The following is a 23,876-nucleotide window of genomic DNA, read 5'->3' on the forward strand; positions in this document are numbered from 1 at the left end:
CTTCTTGGACGTATGTCCTAACCGGCTATGCCACAAAGAAACATTCGGCTACTCGGTTACATTGATTACATTTTTAGAGACATTTGATACATAAATCATGTAAAGTCCTCCAGAATTTACTCCATGTGTTACTGTCATAGAACCCTTGGATATCTTCCACATGTTATGTCCAAAAGTGGTGACATAGCCAACATCATCAAGTAAACCTGTGCTGATCAAGCTCTTTGTAATTGCGGGAACATGTCTCACATTCTTCAGCGTGAAAGAAGAGCCATTCTGAAATTTCAATTGAACATCTCCAACGCCTAAGATCTCACATGTCTACCCATTGCCTAGCCGAACAAGATCTTCAGTAGTCACATAAGAGGTAAACCACTCCTTGTTTGGAGACACATGAAGTGATGCCCCTGAATCTATAATCCAGTCACTCAGTGCATTTCCATCAGATGCTGTAAGAAGAGCTGATTCCATTGTATTTTTCAAGAAGTAGATATCTCCTGACACTAGACTGTCATCCTCTGCAACAGTGTTTGTCACATTTATTTCTTGAATCTTCACTGAGGACTTGTTCTTCTCACCATGGTCTTCTGCTTTCTCTTTGCCTTTTTCTGCTTTCCATTCTCTGTAGTCTCTTTTCATGTCACCCTTCTTGCCACAATGGTAGCATTCTATGTCACTCTTGCCTTTAGCACTGCGGGACTTGTTACGAGACTGATCCCTTTTTCCACCTTTGTACTTTTCTTTGGTCCTTCCCCTAACAACTAAGGCTGTTCCTTTGCCTTTGTCCATTGTCTTTCTGTTGGTTTCTTCAGTAAGCAGACTGCCTTCTACACCTGCTATGGTCAAACCATCTGGAAGTGCAGAATTACTCCAAGCTCTGCGAAAAGTGTCCTAACTTTCCGGCAATGTGATCAACACGAACATAGCTCTAACAGGTTCATCAAACTTGACACCTTGAGCTGACAATTGACTGTAGATGGTGTTAAATTCATTCAGATGATTGGACATAGGTGTCCCTTCTTTCATCTTCAAGTCAACAAGCTTTTTAAGCCAGTATACCTGTGAAGCTGCACTCTGCTTCTCATAAAGAGCAATCAGCTTTGTCCATGCTTGATAAGCCGACATCTCGTCTGTTACATTGAAGTAAACGCTTTCTGCCAAAGTCAGCATAATGGTAGAAAGTGCCAATTCATCCATTTCGCTCCATTCATTTTCGTCCATATCTTGTGGTTTTATCCCCTTGAGCTTTATAGGTTTTATCTGCTTCTTTTGTACCAACACATGCCAAATCTGCTTCTTCCACAATGGGAAATTGGTTCCATCCAGCTTCTTGATATTGTAAAGAGCAGTGTCCTGTGATCCAGCCATAGCTACGCTTCACAGTAGTTTACTTTCCTGGGAAAAATTCAAACTCTCCTGTAAACTGACCTCTGAACCAATATCAACCTGTCAAATGAACCAATAAAGCTTCAGATTCTATAGAAATTTCGACAAAATCTCCTTTGTAAAATGGCTCTAGTATACTCAAAAACAGACCAAAAACAGCTCAAAAAACCACTGTCTCTCTAACACTGTAAGCTGTGGGTAAACCTGTCCTGCACCTGTACTGTCTGTCACTGTCTTGTAAGCATAGACTGCGACAATGCCTCAAAGACAGTAAAGCAAAGATGCAATCCCAACTGTCGAACTCATAGTCAATACATCCTAGCTACCTATCTAAGGGTGCTCGAGGGATCGCTCAAAGACCTGTATCACCGAAAAGATCTCAACATTCGAGAATCTCCCAACTCAATAAAACCTCACTCGACCCTCAACAAAGGCTGCCGTAACTCTGACAATACATAGACTTCCCACAAAGTCATACATCCACAAATTTTCCACTATATGATGTAACCGCTGCGGCGGTTGTTTGCTGCGTGACTCACAGCCAACAAACACAAGCTACCTGATGAACTAGTGGATGTCGCCTACAGTCTGTGTGTAGATGCGCCTGTGTTGTATGTGACACGCCTCCAAGAACTGTGAGCCGCCCTTCGATGTGTAGACAGCCACAAATCAACACTCTGGGAGTGCCGATATCCTCAGCACCTGCAGTCATAGACCGAAACCCCAAATTTGCAGAGTCGGATCTGCACCCGTCGAGACCACGTAGTCGAAAATGCCTGCACAGAACTTTGTCGAAGCCGAACGGTGACCGAGATGACGTCAGAATGAAATTCTGAGAACACCAAGCCCTTTGGGCATGCCCACAAGATTTTGGGCCGTGTTTTCGCCTGTCGAATCTCACTCCAATATGAGCAGGTGACTCTGGCTACCTGCAAATGCTACCCCGAGCCTCGATCTGAGCTCTGATACCAATTGAAGGAGTACGAGCGGAAGTGTGACGCGAGAGAGAGTGCGAGAAGAAGAGCACGACGATATGGTGAACTCGCTCTACTGTAATGTGTAGAGCATAGTGAATTCTTATTAGGTTTTTACAAAAGAATATGTGTATATACCTGACGGCTCGCCCACTTACCTGGGCGACCACATTGGGCTTTATACCCCAACATTTTCAGGAAAACTCATCATATACTGCCAAATGCAATGACATCGACGAAAGCCTCACCACCAGGGAAAACAGAAGTGATGGAGGGCCTCAAAACATAGCCATCGGCAAACCATTGTGCCGCTTACTTCGACGATAGCCATCAGCTGAAAAGTTGGGCTACCACAGAACAGGAATGGAGCAATGCATAGGGGTACCCTCTTTGACATATTTTTACCACAGCCCCACAGAAAAACAGACAGGAAAAGTCTTCCATAGTAGAAGGCCAACCACTACTACGTTTCAGAGCTGGAGTACTACTTGAATAATCAAGGGATTTCTGAATCGAGCAATTGTGTGAAGCTTAACTTACAAGTATGTACAAACAAGTCTCCAACAGCCATCTCTTGTTATCTCAACTGAAACGTAGGAGTCTCAGCCTCTCATCAGACCTCTCGTCGTGAGCTCTCCATCGAGCTCCTCTCCAACATAGAAGCACTAACATAAAACTTGCCACCCAACCATAGGAGTCCCCTTTATATAGACCTGGCCATCCACACTTGTCTGGACACTGTCTGAGCATGCTCAAGAGTATGATGTGCCAGCTACAAACCCTTGTGACCATCAAGGCCTCCTCACATTCCATGTGGACCCCGCCCCTGAACCATGGCACCTGCAGTGTGTGCCCTACACACCCTATCTGCGCCTGCCATCTGAGCTCCATGGTCCTGTTCCTAAAGATCACGTACATCAACTGACATCACATACCTGAAATCATAATGGCAAACCCAGTGAAACAGCTTCGAGATCCGGTGATCATCAATGTCTTCTGATCTTTAGCTTTGTATGTTCTAAATCTTTCGATTACAAATACATCTATCCTCACCCTCCAACACAAGACCTACTTGATTCCATAGCTTCCAACCTCCCCGCTCCTTGCTTGGCAGAAGCAGCAAATATATTGCGCATGTACACAAAAGTGCCAGAATCCATTCCATCCAGCTGTAGTGCATGCTCAAATGCCCATCTACCAAGATTCTTGTCCCCCCACTTCTGACAAGCACCAAGGAAATTCTCCAGTGTTATGAGACTAATGGAGCAAGACATCTTCTCCATTATTGCCACTGCATTGTCTAGGTGACCTGCACGACTGAATAGATCTATCACGCATGTGTGGTGTTGTTCAGTTGGAATGATTTCATGGTGCTTGCTCATCATCTCAAAGTAAATCTGACCTTCATTGAGCAACCCTCTATGACTGCAAGTATTTAAAACAACAGTAAATGTGACAGAATCTGGCTCTACACCTTCCCCTAACATCTCATCAAATAAGCGCAGAACCTCTCCATCCTTTCCAAGCTGGGAGTAGCCCCCAAGAAGTGTGGTCCATGAGACCACATCACGAACCTGTAACCTCTTGAAGACCTCATGAGCTTGTGCAAGCATGCCACATTTTGCGTACATGCCAACAATGGCAACTTTGACATCAATGTCCGTTTCTAGAGAGTCATGTCCCACAAGTTGAGCGTGGAGTTTTTGGCCCTTGTTTGCAGCTCCTACACTGCCACAAGCTCTGAAGAGGCAAGCTAAGGTAACTGCGTTTGGCGAGAGGCCCTGCTGATGCATCTGCTCAAAACAACTCAAAGCTTCTTGAACGAGTCCATGCTGAGCATATCCATTGATCAAAGCAGTCCATGAGACAATGTTCCAAGAAGAAAGCTCATCAAAGACCTTCTGTGCTTCATGGAGTGCACCACATTGGGCATACATAGTTACAAGTGCACTAGCAAGCACAATGTCATTATCCAGTTCATGCTGTTTCAAAACCTGCAGATGTACTTCTTGGCCCTGTTGTAAAGCTCCTATGGTGCCACAGGCTTTCAAGATGCAAGCAAAGGTGACAGCATCAGGAGATCCGCCCGCTGCTTGCATCTGTTCGAAACATTCTAAGGCTGCCATGGCATCTCCTTGTTGGGCATATCCTGCCATTAGTACATTCCAAGACACAGTGTCCCAGTCATGGAGCTTATCAAAAACTACTTGTGCTTCTTCAACTGAATCACATTTAGCATACATATCCATGAGTGCATTCGCAACCACAATGTCTTGTTCCAAAACACCCTCTTTCACAATCTGAGCATGCATTTTGCGACCCTCATCCAATGCTCCTAGGCTGCCACATGCTTGAAAGATACACGAGACTGTCACTGCATCCAACAGAAAGCCCCCAACCTGCATCTGCTTGAAACAATCTAGCGCTTCTTCATGGCGTCCATGCTGAGAATACCCCACAATGAGGGCAGTCCATGAGGCGGCATTTCGATCTGAAAGCTCATTAAACACTTCTCGTGCTTTCTCAATAAAACCGCATTTGCCATACATTTCTATAATTCCATTAGCAAGTAGCATGTCTTTTACAAGCAAATGCTCTTTCAAAACTTGAGCATGTATCTCTTCACCCATCTTCAGGTCTCCTTCACTGAGACAACCTTTCAGGATGCAAGTCAAGGTGATTGCATTGGGGTGGAGACCTCCCACTTGCATCTTTCGAAAACACTGCACTGCCTGCTCGCAATGCCCATGTTGGGCATACCCTGTAATCAGTGCATTCCATGATGCTACATTGCGAGTTGGAAGCTGATCAAAGACTTCTTGTGCCTTTTCAAGCTTGCCACATTTGGCATACATGTCTACAAGGGCATTGCCAATCACAATGTCCTTATCAATTAGATGCTCTCTTAAAATCTGAGTATGTATTTTGTCACCCAATCCTAACGCTCCTAAGGCGCCGCATACTTTCAAAATGCAAGTAAAGGTAACTGCATCAGGAAAGAAGCCTCCCCCTTTCATAGATTTGAAGCAGCTTAATGCTTCTTCTTCATGTCCATGTTGAGCATAGCCAGAAATCAATGCATTCCACGATATTGTGTTCGGATTCAGAAGCCCATTGAACACTTCTCGTGCTTTATCAAGCGCACCACATTTAGCATACATAGTTATGACAGAGTTGGTAACCACAACATTAGTTTCCAGCAAGCGCTCTTTCAGAATTTGAGCATGTATGCTTTGGCCTTTATCTAGAGCTCCTAAGCTGCCACTAGCTTTCAAGGCACAAGAGAAAGTAATAGCATCAGGAGTGAACCCCGCGGATTGCATTTGATCAAAATAGTCAAGTGCTTTTTCAGAATATTCATGTTGAACAAACCCTGCAATTAATGCAGTCCATGAGATTACATCCTGAAATATGAGCTTGTCAAGTACTTCTTCTGCCTTGTTAAGAGCTCCACATTTGGCATACATGTCTATAAGTGAATTAGCAACCAGTGTATTGTTTCCTAAGGACTGGTCTTGCAAAATCTGGCCATGTATTTCCTGTCCTTTGTCAAGTGCTCCAATATTTCCACAAGCTTTCAAAGCACAAACAAATGTGACTGCGTTTGGGAAAGGGCCCCTTCTCTGCATCTGTTCATAAGAGTTGATTGCTATTTCACTATGGCCATGTTGAACATACCCGGCGATAAGGGAATTCCACAAGACAGCATTTTGAAGTGCAAGACTATCAAAAACCTCTTGCGCTTTGTCAAGAGCACCACATTTTGCATACATACTGATCAGGGCACTACCAATAAAAGCACTATTTTGAAGCAAACCCTTTTCAACAATGAGTTTGTGTATTTCATTCCCTTTGAGCAAGTCCTTCCTCTTGGCACAGGTTTTCAAGGACCCAACAAGGGAAACTTCACAAATGACATCATCCTGGGCGTGAGGCTCCTTTCCTTCAGAAGATAGCAGGCTCTCATCTGAAAACGGGTTCAACTCATGTGACTTCATTTTGTTCTCCACACACAGTTCTATATTCTCCTTGTCTTGTCCTGCCTGTACTTCATGACATTTGAGCTTCTCCTCGGGCCAGCATGCGGTGTTTTTTTTAATGTATATATCACTCGCTGTACACAGAGATTCAAGCCCATGACACTGCGCAGCACCGCACAACATGATTCCACCATGTTCTACAGTAAGATGGCCAGCCCGATATGCAGAAGCTTGATTGAGCTTAGGCCCTCATTAGACCTGAGGTTTGCGGCAATCCCACAAAACTCAAAAAATCACGAACTGCTACCAGTTCTTCTTTGGATTCCACGTTGAAATGAAATTGAGAGTTTGATGGTGAATGGTTGGAGGGTTTGATGAATGTCGAGCAGCTCCCATGCGAACTGAATTCGCCGTGACACACGGCGCCATCTTGTGGAGAGTAAGTTGTTATACATCTGCTAAAATGTTTTTCGCCACCGACCCAGTTCCTACAAAACGTCCATCAGAGACAACGCTACCAGTTCTGGCCGCAGCTACTTCAAGAGGTCCAATGGCGCTGGCTGTTACCTTGATAGACATTTGCCTCTTTGTCTCGATCACTTGCTCTCTGTCCTACCCTCGTCTATATGTAACAAGGGGTCCAACTCAAGGGATCAAAGGTGACAGTGAAAAGTTGGATCAAGATTCAATGAGGACCACGGATTTTAGTAATCTCGGCACAAAAAATAATCTCGGCACAGTCATCATTTTCGACGACGAGACACGACGCTTTTTATTTGTGCATTGAAGTCAAGCTTAAAATAGATTCTTTCATTTATGATTTTTGCAAGTATGCTCAGCATTCACTCATTCTACTTTAAAGATTTTAACTCTCTACTCAGATCAAAGTAACGCAGAGACCCACACTGTATGTAATCTCGGCACACTATGTGTAATCTCGGCACAGGGCAAAAAAATTGGGCCTCTCCCTATCCCTCTCCATTGCACACGCACACGTGCGTGCACACACACACACAATAACATTCACACTCACGGACGGAAAGAAGTGTGCTTTCTCATCCAATCACAACCAAGTGATGGATTGGGATCAAGAAAACGTGGAAGGTGATCATATGCTTGAAGAGTTGTTTGATGAGGCGTCAAGTGATGCGAGTAGTGAAAGTATTGATGACGACTTCGAGATACTCCATGAAAAAGGTGATACAATAGAAGAAAGCCGGCCTCTTGAAGATCAAATGGTTAAGGTATTTCCGGATCCAAATCTCTATGTGTCCACAACATATTTTTCCTTTCACAGAGAGACATATAATTACATGATAAGAGTGCTTCAAAGTGACCTCTCCACAACATTGGAGACTCTTAAAACCTATGACTTTAGAGACATGTTGGATTTGAAGAAGTGGCGCAAGATGAAGGATGAGCTTCATGTTGGGCTTGATGAGGATAGAAGGCTTTGTTTATATTTGGGAGATTCGCAGCCGGTGAGAGTTCCATGTATTAAAGATTGGGAGGATATTGTAAAAGTTGCCCACATTGTTGAAGGATCAAAACACCAAGGGTTTAATAAAACCCTAATTTCCATCAAGTCCAAATGGTGCATTGAAGTTAGGAAGCATGGTATATCTACCATATACATCAAAGAGTACATAAATGCTTGTGGATGTAGCAATGCAACTAACGCTTCAAGTTCAAGATCATGGCGTCAAAGAATGGACCTGAATAAAGAGCCTCCAAATGTGATCACTACAAACACGTCCGATGTAGAGGGGCACCTAAAGACCATCATGATCGAGCACAAGACAAGGCTAGTGATGGTCCGTTCTTCCAAAAAATCGGGCGCATCAAAAACTGTGATTGATTATATATGTCATCGAGGTGGTGCGCCTCGACGAAGGGGAGATAAAAAGAGAACAAGGACATCAAAGAAATGTGGTTGTCCATTTAAAATACAAGTGATAACTACCAATGGGAGTAATGATGTTCATATTTATCTAAACACTAGTCATAGTGGTCATGTTCCAGGTTCAAGAAGTGATATGTATCACTTGCCCGTCCATCCATCCGTAATTGAGTGTTGCATGGAAGATCTCTTTGATGTCGGAAATGCTCGATATGTTGCTTCTATGTCTTTGTCAAAAGAAAGATTTCACATGGAGCGAGCCTCCCTTCTTGACTGTACTATCTACAGGTTCTTTATGATACCGCATGAAATCAATATCTTGTCTTATCAAATGCGTTGTCGAGGTAGCACTTTGACTTGCTTCTTTAATAAATTGCTTTATACAGAGGATACCCTCTAAGTGATCAAGTTGATACAGGTCACGTATCAGATGATGACTGGGTTTCTATGTATACGGAGGCTATGAAATTACGTGAAACCAACAAGGTAATGTTTTGTCATAAGTCATATAGAATAATTCAAATTTATTTTCTTCTTACATTCACATTTTTATGTAGATGGTTTATTGCCAACCATATAATCCAAAAGCAGTTAATGACAAAGATAAGCCTTTTATCTTGATTATTCAAGATGACTAGATGTTGCAAATGGCCAAGCGATTCTCTACAAATAACTCATGGGCTATTGACAACACATTTAAAACAAACATATATGGTTTACCATTGTATGCTGCAGTGTTGCCAAACCAACTAGGTGTTGGCCTACCAATTTGGTTCATGTTGTGTACGACAGATCCTGGCTGTCATCATGACGTCATTGCTTTAAAGTTGACAGTTGTTGTAGTCTTTGAGAGGATGGGCCACATTCGTCCATCAGCTATTGTGATTGATAAGTCACAACAAGAACTAGAGGCTATATCGAAGGTCGTGGATGAAGACCCACATAGTTGGAGTGTTGACGCCAATGGGAAAAAGTATCAGGTTGCATGCCGTGTTCTACTTTATTGGTTCCATACCAAGAAAGCATGGGTGGAGAATCTCTTACCTCAGGTATTATACTGCTAAGTTACTTAATTGTAACTATTTGATCTATATTAAAAAATTGATGCACAACATATGCACGTTTGTTTTGAAATGTAGGTTCCAAAAGAGTTAAGGGACGATGTTTATAATGATTTGTCAAACTTAATGCATTATGCGACAGAATCGGATTTTGAAGGCAGATTTCAAGAGCTTTTGGTGAGGTATTCACCATACCCAAATATAGTTCGTTATGTTACTAATGGATGGTGTGGGAGGGATTGCATGTGGAGAACCTGATGGCCAAGGTTTGGACGAATGTTTAGACATGGCAATGTTGACACCACAAACTTGGTGGAGCGCTTATGGCAATATATTAAATATACTCTTTTGGATGCTCAGATTAATCGATCTATCTTGGAGCTCTTGCATGCGCTTGTGGGTGATTCGAAGTCTGGAAGTCGCATCGGTGGTACCCTCTTGAGGTTCTTTCAACAAAAACAAGAAATAGGTAATTTGTTCTCTTTTCTGTTTATCGCAAATTATACGTTGAAGGTTTGGATTCATGTCTAATTCATGGTTTGCATGGTAGCTGACTCTGGGCGATATGGCGTTCGGGGGGGAACAAAGATGCAGACAACAAAAATGCTTGAAGGGGAGAGAATCTTGCAAAGGTTTCAAACCACACCATCTACCGTTCAGGTTCTAAATGAAGGGTCACTTCTCTTCAAGATTCAAAGTACCACAACTGAGAGTATATGGTATCATGTCAGCTTGCAAAGCAAATATTGTGATTGCCCAGATTGGGGTAGCCAATGTAAGCATCTTAATGGTATTCGAATGATAGTACTGACTCACTTTCCTCGTTTGAAAGAATTTCTACATGGTGCACATGAAGACGCATCTAATATCTACAAAGATGCCACGCATCATGGTTTTGAAGCGCACGATAGTGATAATAATATACAAGAGAGGGAAGATGATGTGGTGGATCTCATCAACCACCTCAAGGATGCACTGTCAACTATACAAAAAGAGGTGTATTCCAAGGATCCCAAAGAGATTGAAGTCATTAGGCAACAGCTGCAAAACATGAAAGGGACACTTTCAACATTTGTGCTTCCTACAAACATTGATCTCCCTGCGAGAGGAAGTATTAGACAAATACAGGCCCACGTTACAGCAACTCGGCTTGGTCATGGTGTGCCACTAGTTCGCACAAATGAAGAACAACAAAGCATAGATCTTGACGGAATGGGCCAACCTTCCAAACCATTGCGTCAAACAGGTCAACTCAGACACAAGCACCAAAGAGGTAGATCTTGTGTTCGTTTTGATAAACGGCCCCGTATTTGGTGTCCACATTGTTGCACCAAAACCTTGCTAGTGGATTTCAAATCACACCCACGTGTCACACATGTCATGCTCTCCTCCCAGTAAAGCCTATGCACATCAAGGAAAATGTCATTCAATCTCTAGTGGGTCAAGTGATTCGCGTCTGTAATGAAGCTGAGAGTTTTGGGGGGGGTAATCTCTTCTTACCAATCTGGTGGTGCAGAAGATGTGGAGTATTGCTTTACACTTACCCGAGAAAATGGAGAACAACTACTAGGCATCAAAGCTTCCATTGTCAGAATGCTGTTGTTGTATTCCTCTAGTCAAAGCCATGTAATGACGTATTTATGACAATTTTATTTCAAGCTTTTTTAATACAAATGGTAGATTTTGACGAGTTTTATTCAAGCATGGTTTAAACCAAACATTATTTGTGTGTTAGAATTACGTTAATGGTAGACAAATCTAAATTTCTAAATCTCTTCCATAAAAGTTATCTCTGCATAATGTGTCGAGATTACTTTTTCTCTAGAAAGTACCAGTCAGCAACTCTCTGGAAAAAAAGTAATCTCGGCACAGTGTGCCGAGATTACTTTTTTTGCAGGGAGTGTGGTAAACAGTTTCTAATTCCTCTCTAGAAAAAAAGTAATCTCGGCACAGTGTGTCGAGATTACATTTTTTCCAGAAAGTTAGCCATAAAAGTAATCTCAACACACTGTGCAGAGATTACTTTTTTCCAGAGAGTATCAAATAGCAACTCTCTGGAAAAAAAGTAATCTCGACACATTGTGTTGAGATTACTTTTTACACGGAGTGTGGTAAACAGATTCAAATTTCTAACTCTCTGGAAAAAATATAATCTCGGCACATTGTGCCGATATTACTTTTTCCCCAGAGATAAATTCATAATCTGTGAAAAAAGTAATCTCAACACATTGTGTCGAGATTACTTTTTTTCCAAAGAGTTAGAAATTGCCATAAAAGAAACTTCAACAACTTTTTTCCATCAATTTTAGAAACTAAGAACTCCTTACCATAAAAGTAATCTCTACACAATGTGTCGAGATTAATTTGTTTCAAGAGGGTGTGGTGAGGTTAGTTTTGTGGCACAGTGGAGTGTAAGTTGTTTCCGAAGTTATGTGACAAGTTGGACGTATTTGTATACAAATTTGAATACATAAAACAAGACTAGTTGGATGCATTTGTATACATTCGAAGACTTCAACTCTTTCCATCTCTTTACATATTCAAATTCGACTCTTTCCAACTATTTACATATACAGATTCCTCTACAAATTCCTCTACTCATGGAGTTCTCAATATCAATGTAAACACTCAACTTTACATTGTATGCAATAAGAGAAAGGCTTCAAAATGTTACTCTATTTGAATAAGAAATGCATACAAAAAATGGTGATCACATTTTGATGTAATCTCAATACCGCTCAACACTACAATTGTGCATTAAGAATATAACCAAAGCAAGGAGTTACGAATGTCAACACCGCTCAACACCGATCAACTCTCAATGCTTCGACAATTTATATCCAAAGCAAGGAGTTACGAATGTAAACACTTAACTTTACATTGTATGCAATAAGAAAGACTTCAAAATAAAGTGGATTTGAATCTCAATACCGCTACCAATACAAGAAATGGAGCCACACATTTTGATATAATCTCAATACCCGCTCAACACTAGAATTGTGCATAAAGAATATAACCGATCAAACAAACTTTGAGGTCGAATGTAAACAATCAACTTTAAATTGCATGAAAAGCAAGAAATAATGAATGTAAACATGAAAGACTTCAACATCGATACGAAGCAAGCGGATTATATTTAAAGCAAGGAGTTACAAATGTAGCATCGACACAAAAAGCTAGCTTCGAATACCAAAAATGGTGATCTCAATATCAATGTAATCTAAATACCGCTCAACACTAAAATTGTGTCCTCCTAAACCGTGACTTCACCCAATTGCTTGTTCAACCACTTGTTGAGCTTCTTTCTCGTGAAATCAACCTCTTCATGTCCGAACCAATCCTTTTTTAACTGCCAAAAAATATATGCATAAAAAACCATGTAGATCTCAAACAACCTTGACAATAAATGTTTCATTCAAAACATGCAATTACCATATTGAGTTGAGGCTTCTTGTCTTTGAACGTGGTCTTGATTAACAATCTCATTGCAGTCATTACATAATATCCACAATTGGTTGCATTTGGTTGTTGAGGACACTGCAAATAATAACATATTATTAAATTATCAATAAAAATGTCAGTACTTGATTGAAAAAAACTACACTAAAGCTATCAACCTTTGAAGTAATGATTTCGCATGATTCCCATGGATCTTCTAGCTCCTCTTTGACTTGTAGATTTGTACAATGTGTACTTAAATGCTTTAGTACCCTTCAACCAAATGCATGTGTTTAATTGAAACTTATCAAACAACTCAATCATTATGAAGAAGTAAAAGCAATGCATACCTAAACACACTCAGTAACAGTCTCTCCATGGTGACAATGGAGAGTGAGTCAAAGAGTAGTATCGATGACCGTCGTCAAGAAAGAGGAGGTATGCGTACCACATGGGCATTGTAAAATGCCAAAAGAACCCAATGAAATCTATATAAACATGTCAAGTTTAGACTTCGCATTTACTTGTCTATTGTGTAATACGTAACAATAAAATAATCATACCCATCCAAAACAAGGAAGAATGTAAAGATATGACTTCCTAAATCGGGAGTCCCAAAGAAATTGTCGAGAGTATGGTCTCCTATAGTACGCTCCGAGACAAAAGGGTACCACATGCTATCCACCCACCATACCGCCGAGAGAACATCTGGCAGTAATATATTTTCCATCCATCTATCAAATAGTAGTTTAATGAGTTATAAGAGCATAAAAATCTATGTTACTTAAACATAGGGACATTTTTCTCACAATGCAAAGAGATTGATAACGTTGGTCGAAGCTTCATGATCTAAAACATCATCGATAACTTGGGCATCTAAACCCGATTCAAGGCCAGCCCGACTTGATCGCAAGAGAAACGTAACTCCTTTATGGCACCTATATTAAAATGAACACACTTACATTGTTTACATGTTTAATACGCTTGAAAGATTTACACATTTTATACAAATCTATATTAGCAACAAACCTTTCCAAAAGTTGCTCCATATTCAAGTCGTGTCTCTCACATACAAGGTGGTCGTGGCTCACCACGAAAGTAATCCTTTCGGCATGCGTAAAGCTAGAAGTGGATGACGAAACATGCTATAATAACAAAGAAATTGTAAATAGAGCAAATATCAAAATATAACCACTTGAAGAAAAAAGAGTTGCACAAAACTTACAATGGAAGACCCATCCTCACAATCATTGATTTCTTCTTCGTCGGCACTAGAATTTTCCTCATGAGAGACATCGGCATCATGTGGGGTCCCATTCGCGCGAGCTTTGTACCCGCGCTTTATTTTTGCCTCCATCTTTGCTACTCTACTCGGCATGTCTGCTTCCCATGCAATCTTTTGAGATTTAATCCAAGCGTGTTCCCATTCTATTTGTGATTTCCCTTCTCGATCGTAGACTCTTTCCCACTCTTTAGTTGCTCGTTGCTCTAAATCTTTGTGAAACTTTTTCCGTGCCACTGTTACTCTATGTGCAACATTCCCAAATCTTGTCATGCATTGGCGTTTAGATCTAGGGGACACTGCTCTTGGTGGTCTCTCACTAGTTTTAGGTCGCCTTGATTTATGCTCTGGAATATGGATATTAGTGATTTTATGAACATTCTTTAGATGTCTAATAAGAAGACATCGCCTCTCATACGAAACCTTTCTATCAATGCATATTTGCGACGCATGACACTCGCGAACCACTTTTCCATTTGCCCCCACAACCTCAATAAATGGAGACACATCCTGACCAAGATACAGAAAAAAGATTGAAGTTTATTCGTCATACAAATCATGACTTCTACACATACACAAGCAACACAAGTGACATATCTCATCAACGGGTTCAAATTTAGACACTTTGCACCATCAGACATACCAAAGCATAATAGCAATGAAACTTTCATAAACCGAATCATTACCCAAAAACAAAGCACAATTGATCGGAACATACCTCACTCTCCCTCATGTTGATATCACTGTCCACTTCGCCTACGCTTGTCATTTGTACTCTCAAAAACACCCACAAGCTCGTCCCACTTGCTACTTCTCCACTTGCAACCAAAGACGCATATGCTTCCCTTGCCTGGCTCACTGGGCAGTAATCTCGGCACAGTTTATTCTCACTGCAGTAACCTGTTGGCAATATCTGCGAACTCGACAAACCCTTCAGATGGTGCTTTCATACACACAAAGTAAAGCCTCGTCTAACTGTGCAGTAATCTCGGCACAGTCTATGCTCCTGCGGTTATCTGCAAACTCGGAAAGCCGAAAAAACCAAGCCCTGAACGGAGTGTGCCGGCAATGTAATGACCTTTAGAAAATGCACACTGCGGAAAATCTACTCGTAGGTGGCAGAATGCGCAGGTGTAATCTCGGCACAGACCACAACCGGCACACAGATTTTGAAGGCAGATTTCCATGCGCAGGTTTCAACCAGCACAGCGAGATTTTGAAGGCAGCTGTTCAAAACCAGCGTGCCCCATTCTTTGTGTGGCCTTTTATTTGAACAGCGCACAGGTTTCAGCCCCTGTTTTTCCGAATTACATGCGTGCCCTGTTATGCGCGGAGACCTGTTTTTTCTCTGCCTGCGTGACGTGTTATGCGCAGAGAATGGCACAGTTTTCTGCAGAGCCGAAACCTGCGCGACCTTTCGGATTTTGCCTGCCCGCTTTTTGCAGAGAATGAGGTGCAGAGTTTTTTGGGCAGCGCGCAGTTAATTCGGCGCCCGTCATTTTCCAACAAAGCTAAAACTGGCCAGGCGAAAGGCAGCGCGCAGTTAATTCGTCATTTTCCAGCAAGGCTAAAAGTGGCCAGCGAAAATTTTGGACGGCAAATCTCGTAACGCTTCACCTGGGCCATTGATCCCTTGAGTAGAAGCCCGTGTCACATATAGACGAGGCTGTCCTACGTCTTCGGGTGTAAGGCTATGGTCACGCGAGGCTTAGTTTCCACAGACACCCGCCGACAAAGCCTGACAGGACGCAGCTTTCCACCGGCATAGAATTTGTAACTATGCCTTTTTTGGCATAGTTTTCAAACTAAGCCCGTTGCATGCCGATGAGTTCTCTCTCTCTCCCCCTTGTCTGCGCCTCACACTCCCTCTCACTACAAGCTGCTTCCCGTCACCCTCTGAGCTGTCGTACCTGCCGCGGTCAGATGCTGTCGCGAATTACCAAAAACTAAGCCTCGCGTGACCATGCCCTAAGTGTGTAGATAATAGTCAGGAGTTGGACGCCCGCTGCCTGCGGGCGGTGGCAGCAAGAAAAGAGAAACCTTTAGATACACTCACTATGTTTTTGATTTCGAGTTAATCTTTTGAAAACCTTTAGAAGGTTGAAGGGCACTCTAGCCCTTAAAATATCAAAGGATATATAATAGAAATTGGTATCTTAGTGAAGTTTTGAAAGGGGCACTCATATTATACATGGGATAACAATGCATAAGATACTCAAGTGGAAACCTAGTAAGGCCTAAAAACAAATGTAAAAACGGAAATCTATTTGTAGATTATAACTCCGTTCTCTCTTTGAGAGTCCATTGGTGGAGGTCCATTTGTGCTTTCATTCCTTGAATAAGTATTAGTGCAAACTCTTGATACATAGTATAACTTGTGTGGAGTATTTAATTCGAGTTGAAATTGAAAATCACATCCAATATTACATTTATAAATTCCACAATGGTGCTAGGTTATTAGAATATCGCACAACCAGGTTCACCTCACGTGTTGTCATCCACTATACGAACTTCCTGTTTTGCAAAATCCATGATGAACCCTACCAGCACATTCCAATACCTCCCTTATCACTTGCAACACATGGTGGAGCACAACGGATATTGTCGTGAAAGAGTAGGTTGTCAAAGACTCCTCGATCTATATCCTAGGCATAACATCTAGTTTGTAGCTTGTCTCAAATGTGTTCTAGTCCATATCCACACATCTTGAGCTTTTCCACCATTGCATGAAGCTACCTCTGTCAAAGATAATAAAGACTCTTTGGTTTGGGATGTTAGAACTAATGCAAACCGCCTTGTAAAGGTAATAAAGGTGCTCATCCACCTCAAACATAGCCAACCTGCAGAACTTGTGTGAGAGAGAGAAATAGAAATGAATTAATGAAACGTTATATTTAACATCTTCAAAAGGCCAAAATAACCTATGAGACCCAAACAATTACATATGTGGAGAATCTGATAAAATGTTGAGAGGGAGAGAGAGGAGGAGGTGTCAAGACAAGGGTCATGTAACCTAAGAACTAAGATGGTCATGGACTACGGCCAAGGGTCGGACTAGACAGTGTGGACAGGGGATCTGTAAAGGGCAAGGGGCTAGGAGCCCACCTATATAATGGGAGGTTGGGAGGAGGATATTCAGTTTAGTTTCCCCTAGTTCTTACACTGGTATGAGAGCTTAGGTCTCTCTTCCACTCTCTCTCTAGGCGTGGCCACTTTTGGCTCCTAAAAATAGGGCCTTTAGGTGAGAACCGTGGCCTTTGTAAGGCTTTTTCCAAATTTGGTAAGTGGACTGTCTAAATCGGGCATGCTTCCCCGTTTTGGACGAGAAGCTACGGTGCAGGAAATTCCACGCGCTTGGGCTTGACGGAGGCGCCCTGGGGAAGGGGGTGTGTGTCTAAGATCTCGTGGCCAACCTCTGCCTCTGCAAGCCACACACAGGCTTCGACCTCCTCTCGTTTTTCCTGCGCGCTGCCTGCGTTGTTGGCCTTTGAGAATTTGTGTTATTTTCACATGGCAAGGCCATTGGGCAACCAAGTTTAGGCTTTGGTCATTGTTGGTGGCCCTTCCCACAAGTAAGGCAATTCCCACAAACCTCGACTTGTGGCATGTGTAGCATCTCCGACACCGATTTGCATCAACGAACATGCCTTCACGGCTTCTGCAGAAATTTCTGCCAGGGCCGCGTTGCTTTTGAAGATTGCTTTCAGCATGCGTATGGACCTTAAAGAAATCTTTGCCATCTATCTAACAAGGCTCGATTTTAGCGGTTTCTGATGAAGAGTAATCCTATTGACAAAGCTTGCATTAACGTGATACATCAAGAGATCCAATTCGTGAAGGAGTACGAGCGGAAGTGCGACGCGAGAGAGAGTGTGAGAAGAAGAGCACGACGATATGGTGAACTCGCTCTACTGTAATGTGTAGACCATAGTGAGTTCTTATTAGGTTTTAACAAAAGAATATGTGTACATACCTGGCCGCCCGCCCACTTATCTGGGCGACCACATTGGGCTTTATACCCCAACAAACTCCCACTTAAAGTCCAATGTGGTACTTTAAGTGTGAGAGAAGCTAATATACAAGAGATGTAGAGAAGTGATGTACTACCCTACACCTAACTGCTTGCGAAAATGAGCAAAGCTCTCTGAGGGAAGTCCTTTTGTAAGTAGATCAGCAGGATTTTCTGTGGTGTGAACTTTGACAAGCTGAAGTTGCTTATCCTCGAGTATTTCCCTGATGAAATGATACTTCACATCCACATGCTTTGTCTTTGAGTGATAAACTGGATTGCGAGCCAATTGTATAGCACTTTGACTATCACAATATAACACACGCATCTCTTCTTTGATTCCCAAATCTGTTTCTAGTCGATTAAGCCAAATTGATTCTTTGCATGCCTCTGATGCTGCAACATATTCAGCCTCTGTAGTAGACTGAGTAACACAATCTTGTAATCTAGAACGCCATGATACTGCTCCACCAGCCAATGTAAAGACATACCCTAACGTAGACCTTCGGTTGTCTAAGTCACCTGCATAATCTGAGTCTGTAAAACCCTTTACACTTAGCTCTTGACTCCCATAGCATATACGCATACTCTTTGTAGCTTTCAGGTATCTCAATATTCCTTTCACTGCCTCCCAATGTTTCTTGCCTGGGTTTGACATGTATCGACTTACTACTCCCACTGCAAATGCAATGTCTGGGCGAGTAGCAATCATTGCATACATCAAACTACCCACTGCAGACGCATATGGAATCTTATCCATTTCAGCCTGTTCTTCCTCAGACACAGGACAATCTTGTTTGCTAAGTTTCACATATGGTGGCAATGGAACACTCAATGCCTTTCCCTTCTCCATATTGAAACGTTGCAAAACCTTGTCAATATACTCTGTTTGAGATAACCAAATCAACTTCTTTGATCTGTCTCTCTCAATGCGCATACCAAGTATATGACTTGCCTCACCCATGTCTTTCATGTCAAACGATTTTGCCATCTTTGACTTCAAAGCTGAAATTTCTTCCAAGTGCTTGCCAGCAATCAACATGTCATCCACATACAAAATAAGGATCAGCCAACTGCCATCCTTAGCCTTCTTTGTATATAGACAGTGATCGAACTCACTACGTTTGTAGCCTTGAGAAAGCATAAACTTGTGGAACTTATGGTACCATGCCCTCGGTGATTGTTTTAAGCCATAAAGACTCTTTAACAACTGGCACACAAAATCTTCCTTGCCTTTCTCAACAAACCCTTCTGGCTGCTGCATGTAAATTTCCACGTCTAAATCACCATGCAAGAACGCTGTCTTGACATCCATTTGGTGCAACACCAAATCTAATATGGCAACCAATGCAAGAAAGCATCTCAATGTAGTCATTTTGACCACCGGAGAGAAGACTTCATCAAAGTCAATGCCTTGTTCTTGCTTAAAGCCCTTGGAAACAAGCCTTGCTTTGTACTTTGGCTGACTATCATGAGCGGTGATCTTATACCTGTAAACCCATTTACAGGGTAGAGCCTTTTTGCCCCGTGGTAATTTAACTAGCTTCCATGTCTGGTTTTTATGCAGAGCTGTCATCTCTGACTGCATGGCCAATTGCCAATTCCCGGAGTCCTTCATTTGCACTGCTTCCTTGTAACATGAAGGCTCATTGCAATCAGTCAACATGACATAGTTCATAGATGGAACAAACCTATCAGGAGGTCGCGTGACACGTCCAGATCTACGCACAATAGGTGGCTCACGCTCAGCCACAACCTGTGGTTCCAATCTATCCTGTCCTTGCTCCTCTTGAGCCCTGACATTTTGTCTTGCACGTGCAGGTCCATCTTCTTGGAAGACAACTCTTCTAATCTCCTCAACTTTCTCTGGTTTAGAATGATATTTGGCTTCATTAAAGTGAACATCATTGCTGTGGATAACCTTTCTGGATTCGGGATCCCAAAGTCTGTACCCCATCTCACCAGAATTACCATAGCCTAGAAAGATGCACTTTCTACTCTTTGGCTCAAGTTTGTTCCTAAATTCCTTTGCAACGTGAGTATATGCCTCACAGCCAAAGACTTTGAGATGCTTGTATGAGGGCACCTTGCCTAACCATACTATCTCTGGCACTGAATCCTTCTGCAAAACCTTGCTAGGAGATCTATTTACAAGATGAACAGCTGTTCATACAGCTTCAGCCCAAAACCCATTTGGCAGCTGTGCATTAGACAACATACTTCTGACCTTCTCTTGTATGGTCCTATTCATCCTCTCAGCAACACCATTTTGAGGAGGATTGTAAGGAGCAGTAAGTTCACGTTTTATACCTTTTGACTCACAAAAGTCCTGAAAGGCCTTTGAAACATACTCTCCACCATTGTCAGTGTGTAAGCATTTAAGCTTCTTGCCACTCTGATTCTCCACAAGTGTCACAAACGTTTTGAAAACACTAAATGCTTCATCCTTGTGCTTGAGAAAGTAAACCCATACTTTCCTCGAGTAATCATCTATAATGTCATAAAGTAAGAAGCTCCCCCTAGAGATAGGTTAGGCATAGGTCCACACAAATCACTATGAACAAGTGCCAACTGTGTATCTCTTCTACTGCTTCTATGCTTATGTGGCTGCTGTGTTTGCTTACCATACAGACAATGTTCACAGAATTCAAAATCATTAAATGAAAAGCCAGGCAAATAACCAGAACGAGACAAGATTTCCATTCCCTTCTTGGACATATGTCCTAACCGGCTATGCCACAAAGAAACGTTCGGCTGCTCGGTTACATTGATTACATTTTTAGAGACATTTGATACATAAATCATGTAAAGTCTTCCAGACATTACTCCATGTGCTACTGTCATAGAACCCTTGGATATCTTCCACATGTTCTGTCCAAAAGTGGTGACGTAGCCAGCATCATCAAGTAAACCTGTGCTGATCAAGCTCTTTGTAATTGCGGGAACATGTCTCACATTCTTCAGCGTGAAAGAAGAGCCATTCTGAAACTTCAATTGAACATCTCCAACACCTAAGATCTCACATGTCTGCTCATTGCCTAGCTGAACATGATCTTTAGTGGTCACATAAGAGGTAAACCACTCCTTGTTTGGAGACACATGAAGTGATGCCCCTGAGTCTATAATTCAGTCACTCAGTGCATTTCCATCAGATGCTGTAAGAAGAGTTGAGTCCATTGTATTCTTCAAGAAGTAGATGTCTCCTGACACTAGACTGTCATCCTCTGCAACAGTGTTTGTCACATTTATTTATTGAATCTTCACTGAGGACTTGTTCTTCTCACCGTGGTCTTCAGCTTTCTCTTTTCCTTTTTCTGCTTTCCATTCTCTGCAGTCTCTTTTCATGTGACCCTTCTTGCCACAATGGTAGCATTCTATGTGACTCTTGCCTTTAGCACTGCGGGACTTGCTACGAGACTCATTCCTCTTTCCACCTTTGTACTTTTCTTTGGTCCTTCCTCTGACAACTAAGGCTGCTCCTTTGCCTTTGTCCATTGTCTTTCTATTGGTTTCTTTAGTAAGCAGACTTCCTTCTACACCTGCTATGTTCAAACCATCTGGAGGTGCAGAATTACTCAAAGCTGTGCAAAAAGTGTCCCAACTTTCCGGCAATGTGATCAATAGGAACATAGCTCTAACAGGTTCATCAAACTTGACACCTTGAGCTGACAATTGACTATAGATTGTGTTGAATTCATTCAGATTATTGGACATAGGTGTCCCTTCTTTCATCTTCAAGTCAACAAGCTTCTTAAGCCAGTATACCTGTGAAGCTGCACTCTGCTTCTCATAAAGATCACTCAGCTTTAACCATGCTTGATAAGCCGACATCTCGTCTGCTACATTGAAGTAAACGCTTTCTGCCAAAGTCAGCATAATGGTAGAAAGTGTCAATTCATCCATTTCGCTCCATTCATCTTCGTCCATATCTTCTGGTTTTATCCCCTTGAGCTTTATAGGTTTTATTTGCTTCTTTTGTACCAACACGTGCCAAATCTGCTTCTTCCACAATGGGAAATTGGTTCCATCTAGCTTCTTGATATTGTAAAGAGCAGTGTCCTGTGATCCAGCCATAGCTACGCTTCACAGTAGTTTACTTTCCTGGGAAAAATTCTGCAGAGTTTCCCCTGTAAACTGACCTCTGAACCAATATCAACCTGTTAAATGAACCAAGAAAGCTTCAGATTCTGCAGAAATTTTGGCAGAGCCTCCTTTGTAAAATGGCTCTGGTGTACTAAAAACAGACCAAAAATCAGTTCAAAAAAAAAAACCACTGTCTCTCTAACACTGTAAGCTGTGGGTAAACCTGTCCTGCACCTATACTATCTCTGACTGTCCTGTAAGCATAGACTGCGACAATGCCTCAACGGCAGTAAAGCAAAGATGCAATCCCAACTGTCTAACTCACAGTCAATACATCCTAGCTGCCTATCTAAGGGTGTCGAGGGATCGCTCCAAGACCTGTATCACCGAAAGGATCTCAACATTCGAGAATCCCCCAGCTCAATAAAACCTCACTCGACCCTCAACAAAGGCTGCAGTAAATCTGAAAGTACATAGACTTCCCACAAAGTCATATATCCACAAATTTCCCACTGTATGCTGTAACCGCTGCGGCGGTTGTTTGCTGCGTGACTCACAGCCAGCAAACCCTCAACAAACATACATCATCTCTGACAATACATCCCATGTGGAAGTACCTGCAATGTCAGGATGAAATCTGGAATATCAAGCAGCAAACACAAGCTACCTGATGAACTAGTGGATGTCGCCTACAGTCTGTCTGTAGATGCGCCCGTGTCGTATGTGACACGCCTCCAAGAACTGTGAGCCGTCCTTCGATGTGTAGACAGCCACAAATCAACACTCTGGGAGTGTCGATATCCTCAACACCTGCAGTCGTAGGCCGAAAACCCCAAATTTGCAGAGTCGGATCTGCACCCGCCGAGACCACGTAGTCGAAAATGGCCTGCGCAGACCTTTGTCGAAGCCGAACGGTGGCCGAGATGACCTTAGAATGAAATTCTGAGAACACCAAGCCCTTTCGGCTTTGCCACAGGATTTGGGGCCGTGTCTTCGCCTGTCGAATTTCACTCCAATCTGAGCTGGTGACTCTAGCCTCCTGCAGTGCTGCCCCAAGCCTCGATCTGAGCTCTGATACCAGTTGAAGGAGTACGAGCGGAAGTGCGACGCGCGAGAGAGTGTGAGAAGAAGAGCACGACGATATGGTGAACTCTCTCTACTGTAATGTGTAGAGCATAGTGAGTTCTTATTAGGTTTTAACAAAAGAATATGTGTACATACCTGGCGGCCCGCCCACTTACCTCGGCAACCACATTGGGCTTTATACCCCAACAATTTGCCAGGAAAATTGGCAAGGTTTCTAACTTCGACATGGATTGGAACTCACATGCAAGGCATCACTAGCGGACGCCAATTGATTTGGAAAGGCATCCGACAGTTTTTCAGATTCAAACAGTACCAAGTATGATACAGATTTGGTGACGCCAGACTAGAGAATTTACGGCTCTCACGAGACGGATCAAGCACCATGCACGACAAGGTCTAGGTGCATCCGCTAACGTTCCAGGTACTTTGGCATTACTTTTTGAAATTTTTTTGATGCAATCATCTGCACTTTGTTTGGTTTCGTGAATTCCGACTTGTGCAAAGGTTGTCACCCACGAGATAGGTAGAATTTATTAAGCAAGGCTTGAATGATTTTACGGCAACGCTTTTGTTCAAGTTAGTCACTTCCATTTCTCGACATAGTTTGGCAAGTGTGCTTGATCATTCATTTACAAATTTGCATGATTTCTAAATCTGAAGCAATCTTATCCTTTGCA

At 42.3% G+C, this 23,876-nt stretch overlaps 1 protein-coding gene and 1 pseudogene across 1 annotated transcript; both read right to left on the bottom strand.

Moving 5' to 3' along the window:
• Nucleotides 1–2,872: 2,872 nt before the first annotated feature.
• On the bottom strand, nucleotides 2,873–6,986 carry LOC147453658 (pentatricopeptide repeat-containing protein At2g03380, mitochondrial-like). Its single transcript, XM_086515781.1, has one exon. It carries the CDS (start codon nucleotides 6,521–6,523, stop codon nucleotides 3,410–3,412), a length of 3,114 nt encoding a protein of 1,037 aa, XP_086371907.1. The 5' UTR covers nucleotides 6,524–6,986; the 3' UTR covers nucleotides 2,873–3,409.
• A 5,568-nt stretch (nucleotides 6,987–12,554) lies between these two features.
• On the bottom strand, nucleotides 12,555–17,761 carry LOC147453659 (uncharacterized; annotated as a pseudogene).
• Nucleotides 17,762–23,876: the final 6,115 nt, after the last annotated feature.

The sequence above is a fragment of the Adiantum capillus-veneris genome, chromosome 7, assembly GCF_014529385.1.
Source record: "Adiantum capillus-veneris isolate H3 chromosome 7, ASM1452938v2, whole genome shotgun sequence".
Classification (NCBI taxonomy): domain Eukaryota; kingdom Viridiplantae; phylum Streptophyta; class Polypodiopsida; order Polypodiales; family Pteridaceae; genus Adiantum; species Adiantum capillus-veneris.

What these genes read in the sequence shown, in the direction of transcription:
- LOC147453658 (XM_086515781.1), bottom strand. Translation starts at nt 6,523, where the DNA reads ATGTTGTGCGGTGCTGCGCAGTGTCATGGGCTTGAATCTCTGTGTACA.